Raw genomic sequence first — 26,184 nt, 5'->3', positions numbered from 1 at the left:
ACGCAGACACACACATATACACACAGACACAAGACACAGACACACACACATATATACACACACAGACACACACAGATACACACACAGACACAAGACACAGACACACACATATATATACACACACACACACAAGACACACAGCCTGTATGTTGCTGCAGGTAAAATTTATTAAGGCAATAATGAACACCAGACAGGCCTCAGCACATTTCTGCTCTAGAATGAATCTTCTCTTAGCAGGCACCCCATCCCTGGGAGGCCCCACTTCTCAGACCAGAAGTTCAAGTCCATTAGCTATAAAGGCTGATACTCAGAGACCTTGGCACAGAAAAGGAAGTGGACTATATCAACTACATCTGTGATTTTTAGGAAGGAAAAAAAAATTTTTTTTTGGAACCATCCAGAAAAAATATTTATCTCGCTACTGACCGATGGGGTGAGGCTTCGCACAAGCTTGCTTCCAGCTCAGAGGGGTAAGAGACTGGTCGGCTGGGTGACGTCCCAGTGTTTTGTTGCTTTGCTTTGCTTTGCTTTGCTGTTCCTACGCTTTCACTCCAGCTGCCATGATTTCTCCCTGGCAATTGGAGGAGTCACCCCTATTAAAAAGAGGTAGCTCAAAAATAGAAAAATTTGTTGGTCTGCCCTATGGCAAATGCAACATCCCGGTTTTGAGAGCCTCAGTTTCCCAAGTTGGCAGCTAAGATGAACTAGGAGGAGCGCTTAGAAAAAGTTGGTTTAAAATGAGGAATATACTACTGCTGCCGGCCCCCCAGAGCGGAACAGAGCCCCCCCCCAAGACCCTTTCCTCTCTCTCTACTTCTTCTCTTCTGGGGCTTTCTCAGTGACTCCGGGGGCAAAAGGTCCCACAAGCCACATGATGGGTGTGTTCTGGGCCACATACTCAACCACATGGTCGAGGGCCTCTCGGGCCTTGGCGACCTGCTCTCGGCTCTGGGTCAGGACGCTGCTGGACAGGTCCTGGAAGGAATGGACGCCGGAAAAGGTGGCTTGGAGGTCTTCCACCTGGCGGCGGGCGTGCTGCACCTGGTCCTTCACGTTGGTGGGCAGTCCCTGGATGCTGGACCCCAGGGAGACACAGGTGGCCTGCAGCTGCCGGGCAATGTCGCGGAACATGGTGAGCGCCCGGGACTCGACCTGCTGAGAAGAGAGATGGGTGGGGCTGATCAGAACCATTCGTTTCCGGTGGGGCAATAGATATAATCTTGGGGAAAGTTCCACAGGCAAAACTCCAATGCAGTGGTTCACAATACTGGCTCTGTGTGTCGTTTTTTTTGTTTTGTTTTTGAGACAGGGTCTCGCTCTGTGGCTCAGGCTGGAGTACAGTGGTGTCATAATAGCTCACTGCAGCCTCGAACTCCTGGGCTCCAGCGATCCTCCTGCCTCAGCCTCCGGAGTAGCTGGAACCCATTTAATCTTAGCCACTCTACAGAAGGTCCTACATCCTGACTCCAGATGGGGAAACCGCGGCCCGCAGAGGGTAAGCTGAGAAGCGCCAGCGATAGTGCAGACAGGAGACCGAAGGAGTATCGGTCGGTCAGAACGAGATGTGAGGATGGTGTCAGGCGTGGATGTCGGGGGAGCTTTAGTGCCCGGGCGGTACAGGTGGCAAAACCCGTCAGCACACAGCACGAGAGGCCAACGCTTGGCAGAGAGCAGAGAAGCCAGAGAACACTAGCAGGAAGCTGCCGCTAGGACCCCAGAGGGTGAAAATGGAGGATTAGAGGGTACTCTGGGATTGCGGCATAAAAAATTTGAGACTGCAGGTCACCGAGACACAGTTTAGCACTTAGCAGGCTGAGTCATGTCACTATCAAATATCCTCCAATTCAGAAGCCACAACCACACCTCAGAGCAGAAATCAAGGCGGGCTTCCTCGAGGAGGTGTCATCACATCGTGAAAGCAGTTACTGGGAGGAAAGGCTGAGAAAACATCCCAGGCAGGTGGGCCTCTGAGGCAGAGGTATGGAGGGTGACATCAGGGGCCCCAAGAACCCCAGGCCACCCCTGCAGCAGATACCTCTGGCTTGGTTGGGTCCTTCTCCGTGCCCTGGACCTGCTTCTGGTTCCAGCTGAGCCACATCTGGTGCAGCTTCTGCTGACCTTCCACCAGCTTCTGATCCACCCCCTGCTTGACAGTTTCCATCTGGAACAGAGGAGAGAGGACTGAGAGAAAGAGCATCCGGACAGCGCTTCGCCGCAGCCAGCAGAGCCCACGACATCGCTCACAGCCCTGGGGAGGGGGGATCGCAGAGGGCGCCCAGGACACTGTCATCTGACTCGTGAGACGGTCTGGGACGGGGAGCAGGGGAGGGTGTCATTTTCATACAGGGTTTCCATGGCTGGGGGGGCGGTGGGCTCCGTGCGCTTCGGTTTAATCGACTCCCTCATGCTCTGGGTGGTCGGTGCGAAGAAACCAGCAGCGCATTCTCTGTAGCTTCTCCCATTTGGTCTATTTCTCCTCCCCTGGCCGCCACCGCGTCTGGCCACGTGACTGGCTATGGCCCAGGGGACACGAGCAGATGCACCCACCATAGCAGAGGTTTAAAGAGGGATTGCAATAGAATAGAATATTACTCAGCCTTAAAAAGGAAGGAGATTTGGACACAGGCTACAAGGTGGATGGACCTTGAGGACATGATGCTTAGTGAGAGGTGCAGCCACCACACCTGGCTAAGTTTTCTATTTTTTGTAGAGACGGGGTCTTGCTGTGTTGCCCAGGCTGGTCTCGAACTCCTGGCCTCGAATGATCCTTCTGCCTCTGCCTTCCAAAGTGCTGAGGTTAGATGTGAGTCACGGCACCCGGTTGGAGATAGTCTTTATAAAGGTCACTAACAGTGTGCCCAAAGTCCCAGCTACTCAGGAGGCTGAGGCAGGAGGTTTGCTTGAGCCCAGGAGTTGGAGGCTACAAGTGAGCTGTGACGCACTGCACCCCAGCCTGGGCAACAGAGACCCCATCTCCTAAAAAAAATTAATATAAATAAAAATAAAAACAAAAATGTCATTAAGGTACAATGAAACCATTAGGGTGGGCTCTAATCCAAAAAGACTCTAACCCCAAAAAAATAGTAAGAGGAGGTTCGGACACAGACATGCGCAGAGGGACGACCATATGCAGACACAGGGAGAAGGCTGCCGTCTGCAAACCAAGGACAGAGGCCTCAAAAGGACACCTTGACCTTGGACTTCCAGCCTCCAGAAACGTGAGGCAATAAACGTGTGCTGTCTAAGCTGCCAGGAGAGTTGGATTTCGTATGGCAGCCTGAGAAACCAGTGCACGACCAGAGATGGGCCCACGTGGACCTGCCCGGCTGGCCTGTGGAACGGTGAGGGACGGGCCGCCCAGGGGTCCCCTAAGCCCCCCTCCGAGGGCCTCACCAGGCTGAGGGCCTGCGACAGCTGCAGCAGGGCCTCCTGGGCCCTCTGCTTGGAGAGCCGCAGCTTGCCCAGCGAGTGCTCGTAGGCGTGCTGGCGCAGCCTGTCCGAGAGGGAGCCCAGGCGCACGAAGTAGCTCTGCTCCTGCCGCTGCTGCTGCACCGACGCGATGTCGAAGCCCTCCAGGGACGTGGCAATGCGGGCTGCGGGGAGGAAGGGGACAGTCTCCGTGAAGGCCGGGACACGCGCGGCTGGGGCTCACCTGATGCGGACAGTGACTGGGATCGCGCCGCCCAAGTTTCTACCCCGGTGCTGCTCAAATGCCGCTAAGGCCTGGGAGGAAAAAGATTCCTGCCTCAGTTTCCCCATCTGCAAAATGGGGAGGAGGGAACTGAACCTCAAGGGATTCAGGGGCCTTAGACTGGTGTGAGGGTCTCAAACGACGGGCCTCGGTCCAGATCTGTCTCGCCTCCAGTTTCGTGTGACCCGTGAATGCAACCGTACAGGTATATTACACAGTCCTGCTAATGACATTTCGGTCAATGACAGATCACATATATGATCGCCTATACGGTGGTCCCGTAAGATTATAACACTGTATTTTTCCTGTACCTTTTTTTTTTTTTTTTCAGACTCACTCTGTCACCCTGAGTAGAGTGCAGTGGCGTCATCACAGCTCACTGCAACCTCCAACTCCTGGGCTCAAGTGATCCTCCTGCCTCAGCCTCCTGAATATCTGGGACTATAGACTCTGGCTGCCATGCACAGCTAATTTTTCTACTTTCAGTAGAGACGGGGTCTCGCTCTTGCTCCGGCTGGTCTCGAACTCCTGACCTCAAGCGATCCTCCCACCTCGGCCTCCCAGAGTGCTGGGATGACAGGCATGAGCCACCGTGCCCGGCTTTCCTGTACTTATACTCTGTTGAGGTATGTTCAGATACACAAATTTTTGGCATCATGTTACAGTTGCCTACAGTATTGAGTACAGTAACACCACGCCGTGCAAGTGTGTAGCCCAGGAGCAAGAGGCTACACCACACAGCCTGGGTGTATAGCAGCTATACCGTCTAGGTCTGTATAAGCACACTGGATGATGTTCCCACAATGACGGAATCACTTAATGATGTATTTCTCAGAACATACCCGTGTCGTTAAGCAAGGCATGACTCTATGTTGGTATTGTCTATAGCTGTTTTTGTTTGTTTATAGACAGGGTCTCGCTCTGTTGCCCAGGCTGCATGCAGTAGTACAATCATCACTCACTGTAGCCTCGAACTCCTGGGCTCAAACGATCCTCCTGCTTCAGCCTCCCAAAGTGCTGGGATGACAGGCATGAGGGGCTCATTACCCACTTCTTTATAGAAAAAGGTTGGCTGATCTTATATTAGTGCCTAACGCCTGTCATCCCAGCACTTGCGGAGGCCAAGGCAGGAGGATCGCTTGAGACCAGGCGTTGGAGATTGCAGTGAGCTTTAATGACCCCACTGCACTCCAGCCTGGGTGACAGAGTGAGACCTTTTTTCAGAAAAAAAAAAAAGAAAATGTTTGCCATTCCCTGGTCTATAGGGAAGTGATTGTGCCAGTATGCCTCAGTTTCCCCTGTTGTAACACCACCCCAGTCAGAGCTGCCTCAAGGGTGGTATTTGGACTACCTTGTACCCAGACAGGTACACAAATGAATGTTCAACTATCTGTGTATTATCTACTTATAGCAGACACTACAGTTTTCCATTTATAGTAGTGACAAGGTCTCTAAAAGTATCCAGAAAAGTCAATTTAAAGAAGATATCAAGCCAGGGTGGTGGCGCATGCCTGTCATCCCAGGTACTGGGGAGGCTGAAGCAGGAGGATGGCTTGAGCCCAGGAGTTCCAGACCAGCCTGAGCAACATAGCAAGACCCTGTCTCAAAAAAAAAAAAAAAAAAAAACAGAACAAGAAGAAGAATGTGAAATAAATAGTAGGGGCTGGGCGTAGTGGCTCACGCCTGTAATCCTAGCACTCTGGGAGGCCGAGGGGGGCGGACTGTTCGAGGTCAGGTGTTCGAGACCAACCTGAGCAAGAGCGAGACCCTGTCTCTACTAAAAATAGAAATTATCTGGACAACTAAAACTATATATAGAAAAAATTAGCCGGGCATGGTGGCGCATGCCTGTAGTCCCAGCTACTTGGGAGGCTGAGGCAGAAGGATTGCTTGAGCCCAGGAGTTTAAGGTTGCTGTGAGCTAGACTGACACCACAGCACTCTAGCCCGGGAAACAGAGTGAGACTCTGTCTCAACAAAAAAAAACAACAAAACAAATAGTAGGAAGCGCGAGTATATGTCCAAGATAATGCAAGAGGATGCTTTAGCCAGGCAGGAAAAGTGGGCTTGTTCTCATGATTAAGTGAGATCTGAAGTTTAGTCATATATTTATGCATCTCATTCTGGGTCAGGTATCACTCCAGAAACGAAACACAGCCATCAATGAAACAACAAAATACCACAAGTGGAGTACTGGACGCATTGCTCAGTCAAGGCAAGCCTTCCTTTGGGGAAGTTAGTTGTTTCTATAAACATTACAAAATTCTAGAAGAATACATCATGTTCTAGGGGCAAACTTTTTGTTCAGGCCATATAGCAGACGCTTTCAGTTTTGCAGGGTATACCATCTCTCGACTACTCGACTCTGCTGTGGAGCATAGAAGCAGCCATAGATCATATATACACAAGTGGGTGTGGCTGTGTGCCAATAAAACTTTATTTACACAATCAAGTGGTGGGCCAGATTTGGCCTGCAGGCTGTAGAGTCTAATACAGTCTGCTGGGGGAGGGGATGTCGTGGAAGAATCTTTGCACACTGACATTGAAAAAGTTGAACATAGGATGGGCGTAGTGGCTCATGCTCGTAATCCAAGCACTTTGGGAGGCAGAGATGGGAGAGTCATTTGAGGCCAGGAGTTGAAGACCAGCCTGGGCAACACAGCGAGACCCCCCTGTCTGTAGAAAAACTACAAATTAGCCAGGCATGGTGGGGTGTACCTGTAGTCCCAGCTACTCAAGAGGCTGAGGCAGGAGGATCGCTGGCACCCAGGTGTTCCAGGCCATAGTAAGCTATGATTGCGCCACTGCACTCCAGCCAGGGTGACGGAGTGAGACTCTGTCTCCAAAGGAAAAAAAAAAAACCTGAACCCCCAAAAATAAGCACTTGGGATATTTACAGACAGCAAAAATAAAAGCCTATTGTAAGGCTGGTGGCGGGCACCCCTCCCCTCCCTAATGGAAAAAGAAGAAGCCCACGACCTGCCAAGGACAATCCCTGCAAGGCCCAGCTGAGTTAAAGGACGACCACACCTGGATGGTTACCCTGATAGCAGTCTCAGTTCCTGGAGTCCACACATACCACCGGCCCTGCCTATTTCTCAATACCCGCCCTAAAACTGCAAGGGACAATTCCTTGCTCTCCCCGCCATAAATCTTCCTGCCAAAGAAACCCCTACCCCCATCCCTAAAAACATATATAAACCCACTCAGACTTCTGGGCGATGCGACTTCTCGGGTTGGTCTGTGTCTGTCTGTCTCTCTCTCTCTCCCCACCCCCCCCCCCCCCCGCCGGGACCCGAAAATCTTGCCCGGGTCCCTCTCTTGGGACTCGTTACTCCCACCCGGGAGCGCTCCAATAAAGCCTCTTTACTTATCCCTTTCAACTCTGCTCGTCTTTCTTTCTCTGGCTCCGGCCACTCCAAAACAACCTTACACCTATGTTTCGAGAAAAATGGATTCTTCCCCACTGCCCCACCAAAGGTAGGTTTGCAAAAATGAACACAAAACTGACCACACTTTAAAGCCACCCTGTTGAAACCCAGCACTCCTCCAGGGCCTTCTGGGAACCCAGGAGCTCCGCTCTCAGAAGTGAAAGCAGCTTTGTCATTTAGGCCAAGGACGGCTGGCAGAGTCCTGGCAAGCCTGGGCAAGCCGGCAGGGCCCTGCAGAAAGGGCTGTGCCCTTTTTTGTTGTTGTTGTTGTTGAGACAGAGTCTCACTCTGTTGCCCGGGCTAGAGTGCCGTGGCGTCAGCCTAGCTCACAGCAACCTCAAACTCCTGGGCTCAAGCGATCCTACTGCCTCAGCCTCCCGAGTAGCTGGGACTACAGGCATGCGCCACCATGCCCAGCTAATTTTTTTCTATATATATTTTTAGCTGTCCATATAATTTCTTTCTATTTTTAGTAGAGACGGGGTCTCGCTCTTGCTCAGGCTGGTCTTGAACTCCTGACCTCAAACGATCCACCTGTCTCGGCCTCCTAGAGTGCGAGGATTACAGGCGTGAGCCACCGCGCCCAGCCAAGGACTATGCCCACAATAAGGAAAAGTTTTATTTATTACTTGACTTAACAGCCACCTGAGACCGCCACCCCTCATGAAAGACCCACATTAACATAACACTAACCCTATTACCTGGTGCATCAGCATAATACTAACCTATCACCTGACACATCGACTAACCTATTACCTGGCGGGCACTAGTCACCTGAGACCCCAGCCCTCAGACCACCCCAACTTAATAAAAGTGGAAAATATCGGGTAGACGGGGCTCAGAATTTGGTGGCTCTCCTCTGAGCCCGCCCGCAAATAACCTTGATCCTCCGACTCCCCGTGTGCCGCTCGGTTCGTCCTGGGGACCACCCGCTCTAACACTCGCTGTAACAACTTGGTTCCCTGACTGGGAAAACTGACCCTGCTGGCCCCTAGAAGCCACCGGTTGGGGAGGGGCACAGCAACTGGCGGGACCTCGGCGACAGAAGCGAACCAGCACCAACCGCCACTTTGCGGAATATCTTCGCTCCTCGGGAGCTCCCGCCGGCTGCGGGGTCCCGAACTCGCTTGGACACGCCGGAGGGATGGACAAGTCAAATCAGGTCTAGAGGCATTGGACCAGGTAAGGTCCTGGGACCGTCCGAGTCAGGCCCGTCAGACGACGGAAGAGGAGCTTGATCACCTCCTGGGCGCAGGGAATGCCCAGGGTGGGAGTGTGTGACCCCTGCCTGTCTGAGTGAGTGAGTGAAGAGTGACTGTTGGTGGTTCCACGGCTACGGCTACGGAATCTGAGTGGGTCCTCACCTGCGGTTCCGCAGTGGTGTTGTATGGCATAACGGTGACTCACTTCCCTAAAAGGAGCGACCAGGCCCGGGGTTTATACGGGCACACCTTCACCGAGACGTGCCTAAATTCCCGAGAGGGACGCAGCCAGGCGGACCCTGAGAGAACCGCCCCCTTTGTCTGTTAAGCTGCGATACCACTCCAGGGTCTAGGGTGGGTAGCATAGAGTCTAAACCTACAGTCCTTAAATGCATGTTACAGAACTTCAAGAAGGCTGTCACGGGAGATTACGGCGTCACACTGAGTCCCAGCAGACTTGGGGCCCTCTGTGAACACGAATGGCCCACATTCGGGATCGACTGGCCCGGAACAGGAACCTTAGACCTCCCCACCGTGCGAGCAGTTTGGAGAATCGTGACCAGGACTCCCGGCCACCCCGACCAATTCCCTTACATAGATTCACGGCTAGAGATTGCTCAGACCCTGCCCCCTTGGGCCCGATTCTGTACTAATATGGGACAGAGCAGGATTTTTGTGGCCCAAAGGACGAGAGACTCCAAACTGTCCAAACCTATCTATCAGGAAGCTCCTGAAGAGGAACCACCACCGCCACCCACAGCCCTACCGTGACACCTCCTGAAGTGCCCCCGAATCCACCAGACACCCCACTGCCAGTTCCAGACCAACCAGGTGCCGACACTCCCATCACCCGCCGGCTACAGTCAGATCAGGCCCCAATGTCAACCCTCCAGATGGCCCTGTGTGAGGTGCCAGGTCCGATGGGCGCTGGGTCCAGACGATGGGCCCGTTCAGCCAGGAAGTACAGCCAGTCCTGTACTACCAGCCCTTCTCCACCACTGACCTTCTGAACTGGAAGCACCACACCCCGCCTTACTCCGAAAAACCTCAGGCCCTCATTGACCTCCTAGAATTCATCTTTCAGAACCACCGTCCCACTTGGGAAGACTGCCGCCAGCTCCTTCTGACCCTTTTTAACACGGAAGAACGACACCGGATTATAGCTGGGACCCGGAGGTGGCTCCAGGACCAGGCTCCAGCAGGGCCCTTGGACGTGGAGCCGTGGGCACTGAGAGCAGCACCTGAGACCAACCCGGATTGGAATTTCAACTCCCCGAGCGGACGCAAGACACTCAGAAGGTATCGGGAAGCTCTCCTCCACGGGGTCCGGGGGGCAGCCAGAAAACCAACCAACATGAACAAAGTTGCTCTGATCACTATAGGAATGAACATCATGCAGCCGATGGAAGTGGCCCAGGTCTATGTTAACTGACACCGGCCAGCCCAGAGGGAGAATGACAAAAAAATAAAACAGAAAGCCGCTCTCCTGGCCGCTGCCCTCGGAAGACCTGACCCAGCCAAGAGAGCTGGCCCACCATGGGACGGAGGACCCAGGAGACGAGGGACCCTGAAGCCTGACCAGTGCGCCTATTGTAAGGAGTTTGGTCACTGGAAGCATGAATGCCCCAACAAAAGAAACTACCCGCCAAACAGGAACCTGCCCAGGGGCTTCCAGCAGGAGCCGGAGACCCAGGGCCTCATCGATCTCACTGGGGCCAACTCAGAATAGGACCGACCGGGTTCCCTGACTCTTGGCCCCCGGGAGCCTATGGTGGTAATGGAAGTGGGGGACGACCGATAACATTCATGGTGGACACTGGGGCAGAACATTGGGTGGTAACAACCCCGGTGGCTCCACTTACAAAGCGGGAAACCACCCTTGTGGGAGCCACTGGAACTCGAGTAGCTCAGCCCTTCTGCCAATGCTGAATATGCCAGATGGGGGGGCCACCAGATACGACATGAATTCCTATACATACCGGACTGCCCCGTGCCCCTCCTAGGTCGCGAACTCCTGAGCAAACTAGAAGCCCAGATCACCTTCCTCATGAAGGTGAGAAGCCCAGACCACGAGCCTCATGCTCAGTGCCCTAGAGACTCTCACAATGGCGGTCACCCTGGCCCGGGAATCGGAATGGAAGCTATACGATGAAGCCAAAGAAAAACAAAACAAGGATGGGCGTGGTGACTCACGCCTATAATCTTAGCGCTCTGGGAGGCCGAGGCAGGCCGATCGTTTGAGTTCGGGAGTTCGAGACCAGCCTGAGCAAGAGCGAGACCCCATCTCTACTAAAAATAGAAAGAAATTATATGAACAGCTAAAAATATATATAGAAAAAAAAATTAGCCGGGCATGGTGGTGCATGCCTGTAGTCCCAGCTACTCGGGAGGCTGAGACAGGAGGATCCCTTGAGCTCAGGAGTTTGAGGTTGCTGTGAGCTAGGCTGACGCCACAGCACTCACTCTAGCCTGGGCAACAGAGTGAGACTCTGTCTCAAAAAAAAAAAAAAAAAGAAAGAAAGAAAAAAAGAAATAAAATAAAAGAAAGAAAAACAAAACCTGCCTGACTTCCGGCAGGACTTTCCGTTGGTGTGGGCGAGGACAACCCCCCCGGTCTTGCACACCAGCATGCACCCCTCGTGATCGAGATGAAACCGAGCGCCCAACCGACCAGGAGACGACAGTACCCCATCCCCAAGGAGGCTCGAGAGGGAATTCAGGAACACATCGATAGGCTTAAGCGGGAGGGGATTTTGGAGGAGCGCCAGTCCCCATGGAACACTCCCCTCCTGCCAGTCAAAAAGCCCAATGCAGGTGGATACCGGTTGGTCCAAGACCTGCGACTGATTAATGAGGCCACAGTGACTCTCCACCCAGTGGTACCAAACCCACACACCCTCCGGGCCTCATTCCTCCTGAGGCTGCCTGGTTCTGCCTGGACGTAAAGGATGCTTCTTCTGCATGCGGCTCGCTCCGCTCCGAAGAGCCAGCCCTGTTCGCCTTCAAGTGGGAGGATCCTCAGACTGGAAGGAGAACCCAGCTGACCTGGGTGCAGCTACCACAGGGATTTAGAAATTCACCAACTCTGTTCGGGGAGGCCCTAGCCACTGACCTCAGCTCCTTTCCGCGAGAAGAAACCACTGCGCACTTCTACAGTACGTCGATGGCCTCCTTCTAGCGAGCCCGACCAGGGAAGGCTGTCGACGGGGAACCCGGTGCCTGCTCCAACTGCTCACTGACAAAGGGTACAAGGGCTCCTGGGAAAAGGCACAGGTCTGCAGGCAACAGGTGAAGTACCTCGGTTTCCACGTCACTCAGGGGCGCCAGACACTGGGACGTGAGCAGAAACACACCATCTGTGCAATTCCCAGGCCGACCAGACGGAGACAACTCAGGGAATTCCTCGGCGCGGCAGGACTCTGCTGCATCTAAATCCCAGGTTTCTCCCTAAAGGCCAAGCCTCTGTACGAGGCCCTACGCAGGCCTGAAAACAAAGAACTGGAATGGGCCGAGAGTCAGGAAAGGGCTTTCCAGGAAACAAAAGACTTAGCCCCCGCACTAGGGCTCCCGGGCCTCACCGAAGACTTTAACCTGTCTGTACACGAGAAGAAACAAGTGGCTCTGGGGGTTTTGACTCAAACTGTGGGCCCCTGGCAGAGACCAGCGGCTTACTTGTCAAAAGAATTGGATCCGGTAGCGGCAGGATGGCCACCTGGCCTCCGCACACTGGCGGCCACCGTCCTGCTAGTCAAGGAAGCAGACAAACTCGCACTGGGACAGAAGCTCTGTGTGCGAGTCCCTCATACAGTCATATCTCTAATGGACACCTCAGGGCACCGGCGGCTCTCAAGCAACCAGTTAGCGCAATACCAAGGACCGCTATGCGAAAATCCACGGGTCACCCTGGAGACTGCGCGGACCTTGAATCCTGCCACCCTCCTACCCACCAAGCCAGGGCCCCCAGACCATGACTGCACCAAGGCGGTTGAGGAGGTCTATGCCAGCCGGGCAGAGCTGAAAGATAGTTCTCTACCGGCACCAGACTTAGAAGTCTACGCAGATGGCAGCCGTTTTATCCAGAATGGGAAACGACTGGCGGGCTTTGCAGTCACCACAGTTGACGTGGTCATGTCAGCTCCTTTGCCCAAGGGTGGTCGGCAGAAAGGGCGGACCTATGGGCCCTCATCCAAGTCCTCAGGCATGCCCGGGATAAGAAGGCAAACATATACACGGACTCTAAATATGCCTTTGCCACAGTACATATCCACAGGGCAATACACAGGGAGAGAGGACTGCTGACTGCAGGTGGAAAGGAGATCAAAAATAGGGATGAAACCCGCCAACTGCTGGAGGCAATCTGGAAACCAAAAAAAGTTGCAGTCCAGGCGCGGTGGCTCACGCCTGTAATCCTAGCACTCTGGGAGGCCAAGGTGGGCGGATCGTTTGAGCTCAGGAGTTTGAGACCAGCCTGAGCAAGAGCGAGACCCCATCTCTACTAAAAATAGAAAGAAATTATATGGACAGCTAAAAAATACATATAGAAAAAATTAGCCAGGCATGGTGGCACATGCCTGTAGTCCCAGCTACTCAGGAGGCTGAGACAGGAGGATCCCTTGAGCCCAGGAGTTTGAGGTTGCTGTGAGCTAGGCTGACCCCACGGCACTCACTCTAGCCTGGGCAACAAAGTGAGACTCTGTCTCAAAAAAAAAAAAAAAAAAAAAGTTGCAGTCATCCACTCTCAGGGGCACCAAAAGGACACAGATCCAATTGCCACTGGCAATCGCCTGGCAGACCAAGCAGCCAAAAATGCAGCCACCCGAAAATGTTCAGAGGACAACACTCCAACCCAATGCCAAATCTTGTTGGCACCCAAATGGCCCAAAGAACCAAAATATACTCCGGAAGAGAACCAGTGGGCAGAGCAGGAAAAGGCCAAGAAGGACGCAGATGGGTGGTGGCACCTACAGAACCATAACATCTTTATCCCCAATAAATTAGCATACTCTACTGTCTCCCGACATCATAACCTGACTCACTTTGGGAAAACGGCCCTCACGGAGCTACTCGCCCGGTTCTACTACATCGCCAGACTTCCGTCCATCGCGGCAGCAGTCAGCGCCTGCTGCCAGACCTGCGCTAAAAACAATGCAGCGGCCAGGCCGAGACTCGCCTCAGGAATTCAGTGCACCAGAACCTCTCCGTTCCAGGATGTGGAAGTGGATTTCACAGTGGTAAAACCATGTTGGGGCTGTAAATACCTGCTGGTAGTGATATGCACCTTCTCAGACTGGGTGGAGACAGTCCCTAGCCGGACGGAAAAGGCCAGGGAAATGACAAAGTTTCTATTTAAAAATAAATCATCGGCCAGGCGCGGTGGCTCACGCCTGTAATTCTAGCACTCTGGGAGGCCGAGGTGGGCGGATCGTTTGAGCTCAGGAGTTCGAGACCAGCCTGAGCAAGAGCGAGACCCCATCTCTACTAAAAAAAAAAAATAGATAGAAATTATATGGACAGTTGAAAAATATATATAGAAAAAAAAATTAGCCAGGCATGGTGGTGCATGCCTGTAGTCCCAACTACTTGGGAGGCTGAGACAGGAGGATCGCTTGAGCTCAGGAGTTTGAGGTTGCTGTGAGCTAGGCTGACACCACGGCACTCACTCTAGCCTGGGCAACAAAGTGAGACTCTGTCTCAAAAAAAAAATAAAATTAAATAAAAAATAAAATTAAAAAAAAAAAAAAATCATCCCCAGGTACGGTCTACCATTCTCCTTTGGCAGTGACAATGGACCAAGCTTCACTGCGGACGTCATGCAAACCCTTACCAAGACACTAGGCATCAAATGGAAACTACATACAGCCTACAGGCCACAGAGCTCAGGGAAAGTAGAGCACATAAACCAGACCCTCAAAACCACTCTAGCAAAACTATGCCAAAAAACACAATTACGGCCGGGCACGGTGGCTCACACCTGTAATCCTAGCACACTGGGAGGCCAAGGCAGGAGGATCGCTCGAGGTCAGGAGTTTGAGACCAGTCTGAGTAAGAGCGAGACCCTGTCTCTACTAAAAAATAGAAAGAAATTATCTGGACAACTAAAAATATATATAGAAAAAATTAGCCGGGCATAGTGGCGCATGCCTGTAGTCCCAGCTACTCGGGAGGCTGAGGCAGGAGGATCGCTTGAGCCCAGGAGTTTGAGGTTGCTGTGAGCTAGGCTGACGCCACAGCACTCTAGCCCAGGCAAGAGAGTGAGACTCTGTCTCCAAAAAAAAAAAAAAAATTTAAATCTTGTTCGGTAGACCTTCCCCACTCATCAAGCAGTTAAGGGGAGACATTAGACAACTAGGGAAATTGAATATAAACACACACCTCCAAGCCTTAGCCAAAACTATACGCCATATCCACCACACCGTCCTAGAAAAAACCCCTAATCGCCCTGGGTCTCCCTGTCCACCGCCACCAACCTGGGGATCTAGTCTGGGTAAAGGACTGGAAAAGAACACCCCTAGTGCCCACCTGGAAGGGTCCCCGTACTGTGACACTAGTTACTCCCACTGTTGTTAAAGTTGCAGGTGTCACTCTGTGGATCCACCACTCCTGGGTGAAAAAGGCCGAACCAGACAAGGAAACTGATCTCTGGGCTGCACATCAGGACCAGCGGAACCCGCTGAAGATCCAGCGTAAGCGTCTGCCAGCGAAGACAGCTACACCCGGGACTGAACAGGAGTAAATGGGACCACTGGCCCTGACCCTCAGTGGGGTTGTAGTGACCTTCCTGGGAATTAGATGCTTCTCAGTAGCTCCAGGAGACGACTAGACTGCAGAGGGCGTCTCTAACTGTGGCATTTTGGCTCATTACAGGATGTCTACTCCTGCCTCAGTCCCTACCCTCCTCCTGGTTGGGCCACTCACCCTAACAACAATGGCAGAGAAACCCTGCCCTGAGGCTTATGCTAGGACTTAGATTCCCTCCACTAACGGGATTACTCAAGACTTCTGGACCACGGGAGGTTTCACAGTCAGCACCTACATGCCAAGGACATGTTACAGTCAGGCTCAGGTGTGCCACAGCGGGGGAAAGAAGCACTGGACTGGTACCATTACAGGCGAGGTTCGAATATGTAGGGCCCCAGAAGGCAAACCAGCTTGTTGGCCTTACTGCACCCACTGGGGGATGTCTGATGGGGGAGGAGTCCAAGACCGGGCTAGAATAAAACAGCTTGGAGACACAAAGGCTCAGCTAATTAAGATCGCCTCAGTAACAGAGCCAACTTACAAGAGGCCAGATCTTACAGGCATAGGAAAGATCCCTGAATCCCTGGAACCCTCTCCCTAATAACCCGGTTCCTCAGCCTGGCCCTCCAGGCCCTGCCCAACCATGCTTCATGTTGGGTCTGTTTACCCCTCCAGAAACGAGTCTATACTGGGGTCCCTGTGCCTCCAGGCTGGACTCCAGCATCTTGATCCCAGGCCCAAACAAAACATCCCTGGTGGGCCCAGTAGCATGCAATGTCCGCTTAGCCATAACTTCCTACCTAAATATCACTTGCATTACTAACACAAGAAAAAATAAAATAGTGGGATTCATACCGGGTAAACTCTACACAAATAACCAAACCTTACCCAGCAATGCCACCGCCACCTGCTCCCGGGATGGCATATTCTTTCTTTGTGGAGACACTGCCTACCTCTGCCTCCCAGGAAACTGGACCGGGACCTCCACCCAGGTCTTCCTCACCCCAGATGTTTCTGTCTTTGAAACCCAACAACTGGAAACTACACTAAACCCCACCCAAACACCCGGAAAAGACAGGCCTTACTAGCACTGATCCTCATAGGGGGAGGAATTGCTACCGGGATAAAAACAGAAATAGGAGGCCTAAAACATCCCTATACATCTACCACAAATTGTCCCAAGAACTAAATAAAAACGTAAAACAAATAACAGATTCCCTACTGTCCCTCCAGAGTCAACTAAACTCACTAACAACAATAACCTTACAAAATAGACGGGCCTTAGACCTACTCACTGCTAAAAAGACGGAACCTATATATTTCTAGGGGAAGAGTACGGCTACTATATAAACCAGGCAAAAACAATAACCACAAAAGTCAAAAAACTAAAAAAAAAAAAAAAAAAATTCAAAAACAAAAAATTAAAACTGGGGTTTCTTTTTCTTTCTTTCTTTCTTTCTTTTCTTTTTTTTTTTTGAGACAGAGTCTTGCTCTGTTGCCCGAGCTAGAGTGCCGTGGCGTCAGCCTAGCTCACAGCAACCTCACACTCCTGGGCTCAAGCGATCCTCCTGCCTCAGCCTCCCGAGTAGCTGGGACTACAGGCATGCGCCACCATGCCGGCTAATTTTTTCTATATATTTTTAGTTGTCCAGATAATTTCTTTCCATTTTTAGTAGAGACGGGGTCTCGCTCTTGCTCAGGCTGGTCTCAAACTCCTAAGCTCAAACGATCCACCCACCTCGGCCTCCCAGAGTGCTAGGATTACAGGTATGAGCCACCACGCCCGGCCCGGCCCAAACCTGGGGTTTTGACTTAGGACAATAGACTTCACGGCTGCTACATCTGGCCGGGCCACTAATAACTATTCTTCTCTTTGTCACTATAGGCCCCTACATACTAAACACAATTATAAAATTCATAAAAACAACTGTGACCAGACAACAACAGCTCACATAATGGCCTTAGGAGGCCATCACCCACTGAGAATGATGCCCTACAGTAGACATATAAAGACATCAAAGGAGGAATGATAAGGAGAACCCCCATCTATTACTTGGCACAGCAGCCACCTGAGACCCCCACCCCTCAGGAAAGACCCACATCAGCATAATGCTAACCTCTCACCTGGCCCATCACTAATCTATTACCTGACACATTAACATAACACTAAATCTATTACCTGGCGCATCAACATAATATTAACCTATTACCTGACACATCAACTAACCTATAACCTGGTGGGCATTAGCCACCTGAGACCCCACCCTTCGGACCACCCCAACTTAATAAAAGTGGAAAATATCGGTAGACGGGGCTCAGAATTTAATGATGAGACCCCTCTGAGCCCGCCGACAAATAAACTTTAATTCTCTGACTCTCCGTGTGCCACTCCGCTTGTCCTCAGGACCCCCCACCGTAACACCTTTGGTAAGCGCCAGGGACCAGAGGCAGGACAGAGAGGCGGCTGCTCGCCTGGCCAGATCCCCAAGGAGCAAACCTAGCGCTACCACATGGCTGCGGCAGCTCACACACCCTCGCCCACAAAGCTCCCCGGGACCGTAAGCACCGGCGTGCACAGTGATGTCATTCTCAGCAGGCGACGATCACCCTTGGAAATCAAAGGTGGTCAGACGGATCCATTCTCTGCCGTGGGTGTCATTCCTGCTCTCTTTGTATTTACTTATTTATTTTTGAGACAGGGTCTCACTCTGTCACCCAGGCTGTAGTGCAGTGGCATCATCATAGCTCACTACAGCCTCCAACTCCTGGTCTCAAGGGATCCTCCTGCCTCAGCCTCCCAAAGAGCTGGGACTATACAGGTGCCACCACCATGCCGGGCTAATTTTTCTATTTTTAGTAGAGACAGGGTCTCGCTCTTGCTCAGGCTGGTCTGGAACTCCTGATCTCAAGCGATCCTTCCTCCTAGGCCTCGCAGAGTGCTGGGATTACAGGTGTGAGCCACTGCGCTGGGCCCCTTCCTGCCCTCTTGAAATCCTACCAGTCCTCAATCAATACCTTCCTCCTAAAAGACCCAGCCTGCCCTGCCGCCTTTGGGCACCAAGGCCCACAGCCGAGTCTTACTCGGTTTGAGCACACTGCCCCCAGGGACGTGGGGAACGGCAGGGAACAGACCAACCAGGTCTCTTCCCCAGGAAGCTCAGAGTTGGATACAAACACGACAATCCGGCTTTGAAAGCTCAAAGGACAAGTGACACAATACCCACAGGCCACATGCTTTCGGTTCCAATCAAACATCGCCTCCTTAGAAATGTAGCTGGCCCTGATAAAAAGCTTTTGTCTACACACCCTACATATCACCATGGGGGTAATTAAAGTTAAATTGAGACAGTTTTCATCTATAACTGAAACTATAACTGAAGTTGATAAATTTCACATAGCCCACTTATATTTACAAATTGAGGGGTAACCACTCTACTCACAGCATGGCATTATTGGAATCAAAACATTTCCAGAGTCTGTCTTTTTTTTTTTTTTTTTTTGAGACACAGTCTCGCTCTGTTGCCCAGGCTAGAGTGCCGTGGCGTCAGCCTAGCTCACAGCAACCTCACACTCCTGGGCTCAAGCGATCGTCCTGTCTTAGCCCCCCCGAGTAGCTGGGACTACAGGCATGCGCCACCATGCCCGGCTAATTTTTTCTATATATATTTAGTTGTCCATATAATTTCTTTCTATTTTTAGTAGAGACGGGGTCTCGCTCTTGCTCAGGCTGGTCTCGAACTCCTGAGCTCAAACAATCCACCCGCCTCAGCCTCCCAGAGTGCTGGGATTACAGGCGTGAGCCACTGCGCCCGGCCAGGACTCTATTCTTTGACTCCCATTACCATGTTACGGCAGTTATATTTTGCAGTTCCCATATTAAAGAAGACCTGAGAATGTATCCCTAGAAGTGTGAGCTTAAAATACAAGACTGTCATATTACGTTTTTTGTTGATGTTAGTCCCAGCAAAGACTAGGAAAGTGCTGGCCATAAATGTCTTTTCCCATTTATCTAAATATGGACTGCTCAGGAAACTTGAGGTTCTCCACTAAGAGTATCTTTAATTAATTGGGCCAGCCTTTAAAATGATACCACATTTTTAAAATAGGTTATATTTTCCTGTATTGTGATTTGTCCCTTTATGAATCAAATTGATGAGGAAAGTTAAAACTTAAACTTTGCATCTCAATACAAATTATTCAATTTATTTGAATTTAATTTTTCTTTACAAAACCCAAACTGATTCACTAAAGTTATGTTTATCTGTTTAGCAGTTAGGGAACAACTTGGCAATTTTGTGGTTTTTTGAGATTATCCTCTTAAAAGTGCCGGTATTTTAAAATAGCGTTGTGTAATTTTACGCGCTTTTGTGATGGAGTGCTGTTTCGGCATATAATTTTGACTTGGATTCTTTCCATTTGCATTTGTTTATGTAATTTCAGGAGGAATATTGAACATCTGAGTTCTGGATGATACTAATAAACTAATAATTGCAGAGTTTAAAAAAAAAAAAGAAATGTAGCTGCCCTTCCCCCCCCCCCAAATTCTTTCCTTTAACTTGATTTTTGCACACTGAACTCAGGAAGTTCTGTAAGAGCAGAACCGCATTCACGACATGTCCCCACAACCTGGAAGACAGCCCGGCACAGAGCACGCGCCCCACGAACATTCGTATGAACGAAGAGATGCCCGGGGGTGGGGAAGAGGCAGACGCCAGAGAAGGGGCTGTTTCTGAGTGATTGTATTCAAGGATTTGAGCACCTGCTCAGCACCAGGCCCCATGCTAGCCACAGGGACACAGCAGTGACCAAGACAGAAACTTCTGCTTTGGGGAACTGATGGCGGGGAAAAAACAGAGCAGGGTGGAGTGGGGGGTATCGGGACACAATAAGGATGAGGGAGGTGGCAACTGCAGAGACCAGAGGCCTCGCTGGGGAGGTGGCATTTGAGCTGGACAGACAAGCCTTGTAGAAGAAACAGCCCATGCAAAGGCCCTGGGGGAGGACCGTGCCTGGCATGTTAGAGCCACAGAGAGGAGGCCCGTGTGGCTGGAGCAGAGTGAGGAGGGAAGAGAGGGAGGAGGGGAGGGCAGGGAGGGGACGGGGCAAGTCGTGCAAGGCCTGGTGGGATGCAGGGAGGACTTGGGCTTTGACCCAGAAGGAGGTGGGAGCCATGGAGGGCTGTGGGCAGAGGAGGGAGGGGCTCTGACTCAGGTGCTCAACAGGCGCCCTCTGGTGGCTGCTGCAGGGAGGACAGCCTGTGGGGGGCCAGGGCAGGCACCTGAGCTTACAGGGGACTGGAGGGGAGGTGGCAGGAACAGAGTGGCAGACCCATGAATCTGAGAGAGACCCCAGTCGGGAGGCCCAGGGAGGGGTCTGAAGCCCGCAGGCTGCACTCACCCAGCTCGGCGTCCGTCATGGGCAGGTGGTTGTCCACCCACTGCTCCGACCTGCCCAGCACCGTGTCCACCCCGCTCAGCACCATCTGGCCCACGCTGGAGCCCACCACGGAGTGGACACCACTGGTCACCACAGACTTGGTCTTGTCCACGCTGCTCTGCACCGCGCCTCGGGTCATGTCCACCGCCTCTGTCATCCGGGTGGCCACCGTGTCCTTGGCACTGGACACCGTGTTGGACACCATCTCTCGGGCCCCGGACACCTTGGACGACACGAGTTCCTTGGCATCTGCTAGCACCTACAAGAGGGGACAGAGTCAGAACCGCTGTCCTCCCTCTGTCCCTCGGCACCCCGTCCGCTGCACCCCAACTTCCAAGGAAGCTGAAGGGGGGACTCCCGGATGACTCTGAGTCTGGAGCTGCGGTCACGACCTTGATGGCTGCAGCCGGAATGCTTGTGTTGGCTTCCTGGCTTGCTACTTCCTAGCTGTGCGGCCTCAGGCAAGCCACTCTACCTCTCTGTGCCTCTGTTCCTTTGTCTGGGAGTGTTTCTGCGGCACAGTCACGTGAATGCGCCTACTGCCCCTGAGCTGTGCACTTAAAAAAGGGTTAAGATGGTGAATTCCATGTTGTGTATTTCACCACCATCGAACTCAAACGTTTATAGCAGCACAAGTCACCACTGCCTAGAAGGGGGCACCACCTCAGTGTTCACCGACAGATGAACAGGCACACGCCACGTGGCCCACCACACAGGGGAGTATTATTTAGCCTTAAAAAGGAATGAGGCTCTGACACACGATTCCATTTATGCAAAATGCCCAGAACAGGCAAAGCCACAGAGACAGAAGCGAATTTGTGGTTGTTATGGGAGGGGGAGGGGACGGGAGTGACTGCTAATGGGGGACAGGGTTTCTTCTGGGCTGACGAAAGTGTTCTACAGTTGACAGCGGGCCGGAGGACATCGCTCACCTTGTCCGAGGGCTGCTGCAGGATGGGCAGGTTCTCCTCCAGCTTGTCCAGGCCCCGGTGGGCGTATTCACTGGCTGACGCGACTGCGGGGGACAGAACAGCCAGACGCCTGACTCCTACTGCCCCTCGGGAGCCCGAGGAAGGCCACCCGGCGCTGATTCGCAGGGGACAGGGCCAGGGGTGCGGCAGAACCCATCCCGAAACAGCCAGGAGGGGAGACGTGATGCTCTCGGGGCTTCACTCACTCTGGGGCTCGAGCTTGGAGAGGATGGGCTGGGCCCCGCTGACGGCGGCGGCCGTCAGGGTCTTCACGCCTTTCTCCGCCGCGTCGCAGATGGTCTTGACGTGCGGGTGGCTCTCCTTGGTGGAGGTGTAGGCGGCCGACACCATGTCGCAGGTGGAGCTGATGAGGGGCATGCTGGCCACGCGGTCCACCACGCTCGGCTGCAGCGGGGAAGAGGCAGCTCAGACGGGCCGGGGAGGGTGGGGACCAGGCTGGACACCCGGGGTGTCCTGCAGTTCTGCTCTCGCAGCCTCCCGAGTAGCTGGGACTACAGGTGCAGCCACCACACCTGGCTGATTTTTCTATTTTTAGTAGAGACAGGGTCTCGCTCTTGCTCAGGCTGGTCTCAAACTCCTGAGCTCAAGTGATCCTCCTGTCCCTGCCTCCTCCAAGAGCTTTTGCGATTCCCATTTCTCCCACCCCACCCGGGGGCGCTTGTGAGTGATCCGTACTCCACTCAGTAACACGCCCCTCCAGCTTCCCCGCGTGCGGAGTCTCATCGCGCGGAAGTCACAGGGCAGGGGGCCGCCCCAGCCTCTGGCCCCAGCCCTTCCTCACCTGCTGCATCGGTTCTTCCGCTCTCACCTGCGCGCCAACATTGGCCTCTGTCCCATTGGCAGACATGGTTTCAGGAGCAGGCTCTGTGAACAGAGGGAACAGACAACATACAACGTGCCCGGACTTTTCCCTGGAGGGAGGGGCCAGGCCACGTTGGCACTGGGGGAGTCACCTGTGGACCCGGTCCAACAGCAGGTGCCGAGTCAGCAGGTCTGGGGTGGGTCCGACCTGTCTCTGCATTTCTGACATGCCCCCAGGCGATGATGGTGACACAGCTTGTCCCCGGGCCACGCCTTGAGGAGCAAGGTTTGGAAGCAGCCCCTCAAGGGCTCACTGGTATCGCCCGTCCTCCAGGAAAACAGGTCGAATCCAAAACCTCTGTACAGGGCAATCTGCCAATAGCTGCCAGGTTTTAAAACCTATTTTCCCTTTGCCCCAGAAACCTCACTTTGGGGAAGATGTCACACCTGCACTGCCACCTGTAATCCCAGCACTCTGGGAGGCCGAGGCGGGAGGATCGCTTGAGGTCAGGAGTTTGAGACCAGCCTGGGCAAGAGCGAGACCCCGTTTCTACTGAAAATAGAAAAATTAGCTGGGTGTGGTGGCTGCACCTGTGGTCCCAGCTACTCGGGAGGCTGAGGCAGGAGGATCGCTTGAGGCCAGGAGTTGGAGAGTACAGTGAGCTATGATGATGCCACGGCACTCCAGCCTGGGCAACAAAGTGAGACTCTGTCTCCAAAAAAATAAATAAATAAAAGTTAGGCTTTGAAACAAGGTGGAGAGAACATGCCTGCCCCCACAGGTGTGTGCTCCGTTTTCCTGGCCAAGTGAGATGAGGCAGGCACCACGGCATCATCAGACCAGATTCTCGGAGGGAAGCCAGGAGTCCCAGCTCTGCCCCTGCTATGCAATGTTGAGCAAGGTGCTCCCTCTCCACCAGCCTCCGTCATCCCACCTGTACAATGGGACTAAAGGTATTGCCTAAACAGAACCCAGTCAAAGGGTGTTTGGGGAGCACTGGATCAGGAGTCCAGGCCTGGTTTTAACCCCCAGCTTTGCAACTTCCCAGCAGTGGGAGCATGGGAAGGAAGTAGCCCCTGGGAGCCTCACTTGCCACATCTGTGAAATGGGTATAACCTTTTCATATTAGCTCAGAGCCCCTGAGGACTGGAGTTCATGCTGTACTGGGGGAGCTTAGCAGGGTATGGAACGTAGTAGGTGCTCAATGAACAGAACCATCTCACCCCACTCGGGCTTCTCCGTACAAAGGGGTGAAGCTCGTTCCTCTCCAGCCAGGAATGAGCTTCCTGCTTGTTACAAAGGTCCCCCAACTGGGAGGTCAAGCGAGGAGACACACCTAACTCCCGGTGATCACTGCGGAAACCCTGTCATTCCCCTCACCTGGGCAGGGGCAAGGCAGCCAGGCACCCCAGTCCCGGTCTCAACCGATTCTCTCAAGCCCCTCTTAGGTCTCATCCCCTCTGGCCACCAATCCCCCCCGGAGTGGGCTCAACCAAGGGTGGCCTCTGCACATGTCAGCGACCCCTCTGCAGCTGGCCCCAGAGGCTAGAGCAAGAGGTAGCTGGAGCTGGAGCGACCCTCCCCCTGCACTTCCTAACCTCAGACATTGAGCAAAGCCCGAAGGTGGGGGGCGCTCCAGGCCAGGGACACTCAGCCGCCCAGCAGCTGCCGGGGCACGCTGAGTGAGACGCGACTTCCAAAATTCCAAGAGGCTGAGGTCCCAGGCCTTCCTATATGTGCAACCCCGCGGCCACACCCACCCAAGGGAAGGGGGCGGGATTTGACCACGACCTCCTCAGGATCAGCTGCAGGGACAGGAGCCAGGACAAGCCCCCAGGTGGCAAAACCATGGGGCGTTGTCTCCGAAGTCTCAGGGAGGGACTGAGCGCCAAGAAGTTCTCGTGCAAACTGCGTTTGCAAAAGCAAGCACGCTTCTCCAAATGCAGCGAGTATGTGGGGGTGGGAGGGGACTGAGCCTGCCCGCCTGCAGAGGGTTTTGCCAAGTCCCAGGAAGTGGGAGGAGAGTTTGAAAGTCTGAGCCCGTTGCAGAGAAGTTGGATTTTTTTGTGGGGGAAAAGGGGTGCTCAGCCCGGGCTGGAGACCCCTCCCCAGGCCGCAGAGCCCAGCAAAGCACCCTCTTCTCCTGAGAAAGGCCCTCCCCGCTCCCTCCAACCTTGGGGCGCCCCAGGACTTTGGGGACCCCGCTCCCCAGCTCAGTCGGGGCGCCCCTGCCTCTTACCACGGCCAGCAGGACATCCGGGGCGCGGCGACCACGACTTCCAGACCAGCTCCGAAGCCGTCCGGGCCGGGGCGGGGCGGGCTTTTACCCCGTGAGAGGGGGCGGGCATCGGGGAGTGACGGGCCAGAGGACCAATCGGGTCGGGGGGCGTCCCCCAGCCGGCACCCGCCCCTCGCCCGCCCGTTCGCCACTTGGCGAAGTCCAGGAAACACCCTGTGCCCTGCCCCTGGAGGGGAGGAGCAACTCTCGGACCAAGCCTGTGCCAGCCATGGGACGCCCCTCCCCAGCTGGGGACTCTATAAACTCAGCCCTGGGACGTGACTGCGATCGGCGCTCTCCGGGCCCCCCATTTCTCCGGTGGCCAAACTGAGGCTGGAAGACCCCAGTGATGGTTGCCCAGCCCACCAGCAATACGAGCGACTTGAACCACATATTGAGACTTCGTGCCTGCCCTGCTCAGCATCCCGACACTCAATCCTCCCAACACTAGGTTGTCCCTTTGTCATGCCCATTTTACAGATAAGGAATCTGGGGTCTAGAAAAGGTCACCCAGGGCCAGGCAAGGGCCAATCCCCCAAACTCTCTGGCTCCTGGATCAACCTATTCCTGACGCTGCTCCCACTTGGTTTTTTTCTTTTTTGTTTGGAGACAGGGTCTCGCTCTGTCACCCAGGCTAGAGTGCAGTGGCATCACCATAAACCTCCAACTTCTGGGCTCAGGTTATCATGAGTAGCTGGGACCACAGGTGTTCGCTACCATGCCTGGCTAATTTTCCTTATTTTTTGTAAAGATGGGCCTTGCTAAGTTGCCCAGGCTGGTCTTGAACTCCTGGCCTCAAGCAATCCTCCCACTTCGATTTCCCCCCCTCCCTGAATAATATTCTTTATCCCTTTGGTCTATAAACCCAAGATCTCAATCTCAGATGGCTCCAGGAGCCAGGCAGGAGGTCTCTGCTGAGGGGTGGCACCTGTCCTGCCCAGAGGGGCGGGGCAGAGCAGTGCCCTGTGGGAGACCCACCTGGGGATTCGCAGGTGCACTGGAATTTCAGCCCTTAGAAGTGTGCTGCCTCTCAGGAAACTATTGGACCAGATAAAACCCAACCAGGGCTGTGTCCCGCTCCGGGGCCACCAGTTTGCAATCTCTGCTAAATTATCTGAATTGGGGATGAGGCTTCTGGAACCTCTAGAGAGAACATGGAAAAAATTGGGTGTCTGTAACTAAGTGCTTTTTTTTTTTTTTTTTTTTTTTTTGACAGGGTCTGCACTAGCACTGTGCAATAGAACATTCTATGTTGGGAATGTTCTAGAATTCTGTGCCATCCCCTAGCACCAGCTGGCTTTGGATACTGAGATGCTGAATGTTTAAATGTAAGAGACCACGTGCAGCTAGTCAGATGCCCGAGAGAGTCTGAGACCCCAAAATGGCTAAAACCATAAACTGTAACAGGTAAAAATGTCACAACATTTGCGACCCATGCCTTTTTCCTGCTCATTCGTTCATTCAAGCATGTTTATTGAACCCCTGCGCTGGGTGCAGGGACACCGCAGAGGGCAAAACAGAGTGCCCTTGATACTCACCGCCCAGCGGGAGAGATAATATTAATAATATGCAAGATAAGTGAGCGAACTTTCTACCCATTGGTCAAGTGGCCGAA

General features: G+C 53.2%; 1 protein-coding gene and 1 non-coding gene across 3 annotated transcripts; both read right to left on the bottom strand.

Moving 5' to 3' along the window:
- Positions 1-158: 158 nt before the first annotated feature.
- PLIN3 (perilipin 3) lies at positions 159-24,587 on the bottom strand. Of its 2 annotated transcripts, none has more exons than XM_069497137.1 (8): positions 24,531-24,587; positions 22,271-22,353; positions 21,675-21,873; positions 21,430-21,512; positions 20,459-20,756; positions 3,394-3,593; positions 2,036-2,161; positions 159-1,155 (listed from the first exon to the last, which is right to left on the bottom strand). In XM_069497137.1, the coding sequence occupies exons 2-8, from the start codon at positions 22,334-22,336 to the stop codon at positions 811-813; spliced, it is 1,317 nt and encodes a 438-aa protein (XP_069353238.1). In that variant the 5' UTR covers positions 22,337-22,353; positions 24,531-24,587; the 3' UTR covers positions 159-810. The 2 variants fall into 2 exon arrangements, with proteins under 2 accessions (XP_069353238.1, XP_069353239.1); XM_069497138.1 differs by having other exon boundaries at positions 159-1,152.
- On the bottom strand, positions 521-633 carry LOC138381244 (small nucleolar RNA U85). The gene has a single exon (XR_011233149.1). It is a non-coding gene; the product is annotated as a small nucleolar RNA U85 (small nucleolar RNA).
- Positions 24,588-26,184: the final 1,597 nt, after the last annotated feature.

The sequence above is a fragment of the Eulemur rufifrons genome, chromosome 2 (assembly GCF_041146395.1).
Source record: "Eulemur rufifrons isolate Redbay chromosome 2, OSU_ERuf_1, whole genome shotgun sequence".
In the NCBI taxonomy this organism is placed as follows: domain Eukaryota; kingdom Metazoa; phylum Chordata; class Mammalia; order Primates; family Lemuridae; genus Eulemur; species Eulemur rufifrons.
The sequence above is the reverse complement of the archived record's forward strand: the minus strand, read 5'-3'. Positions and strand labels throughout refer to the sequence as shown.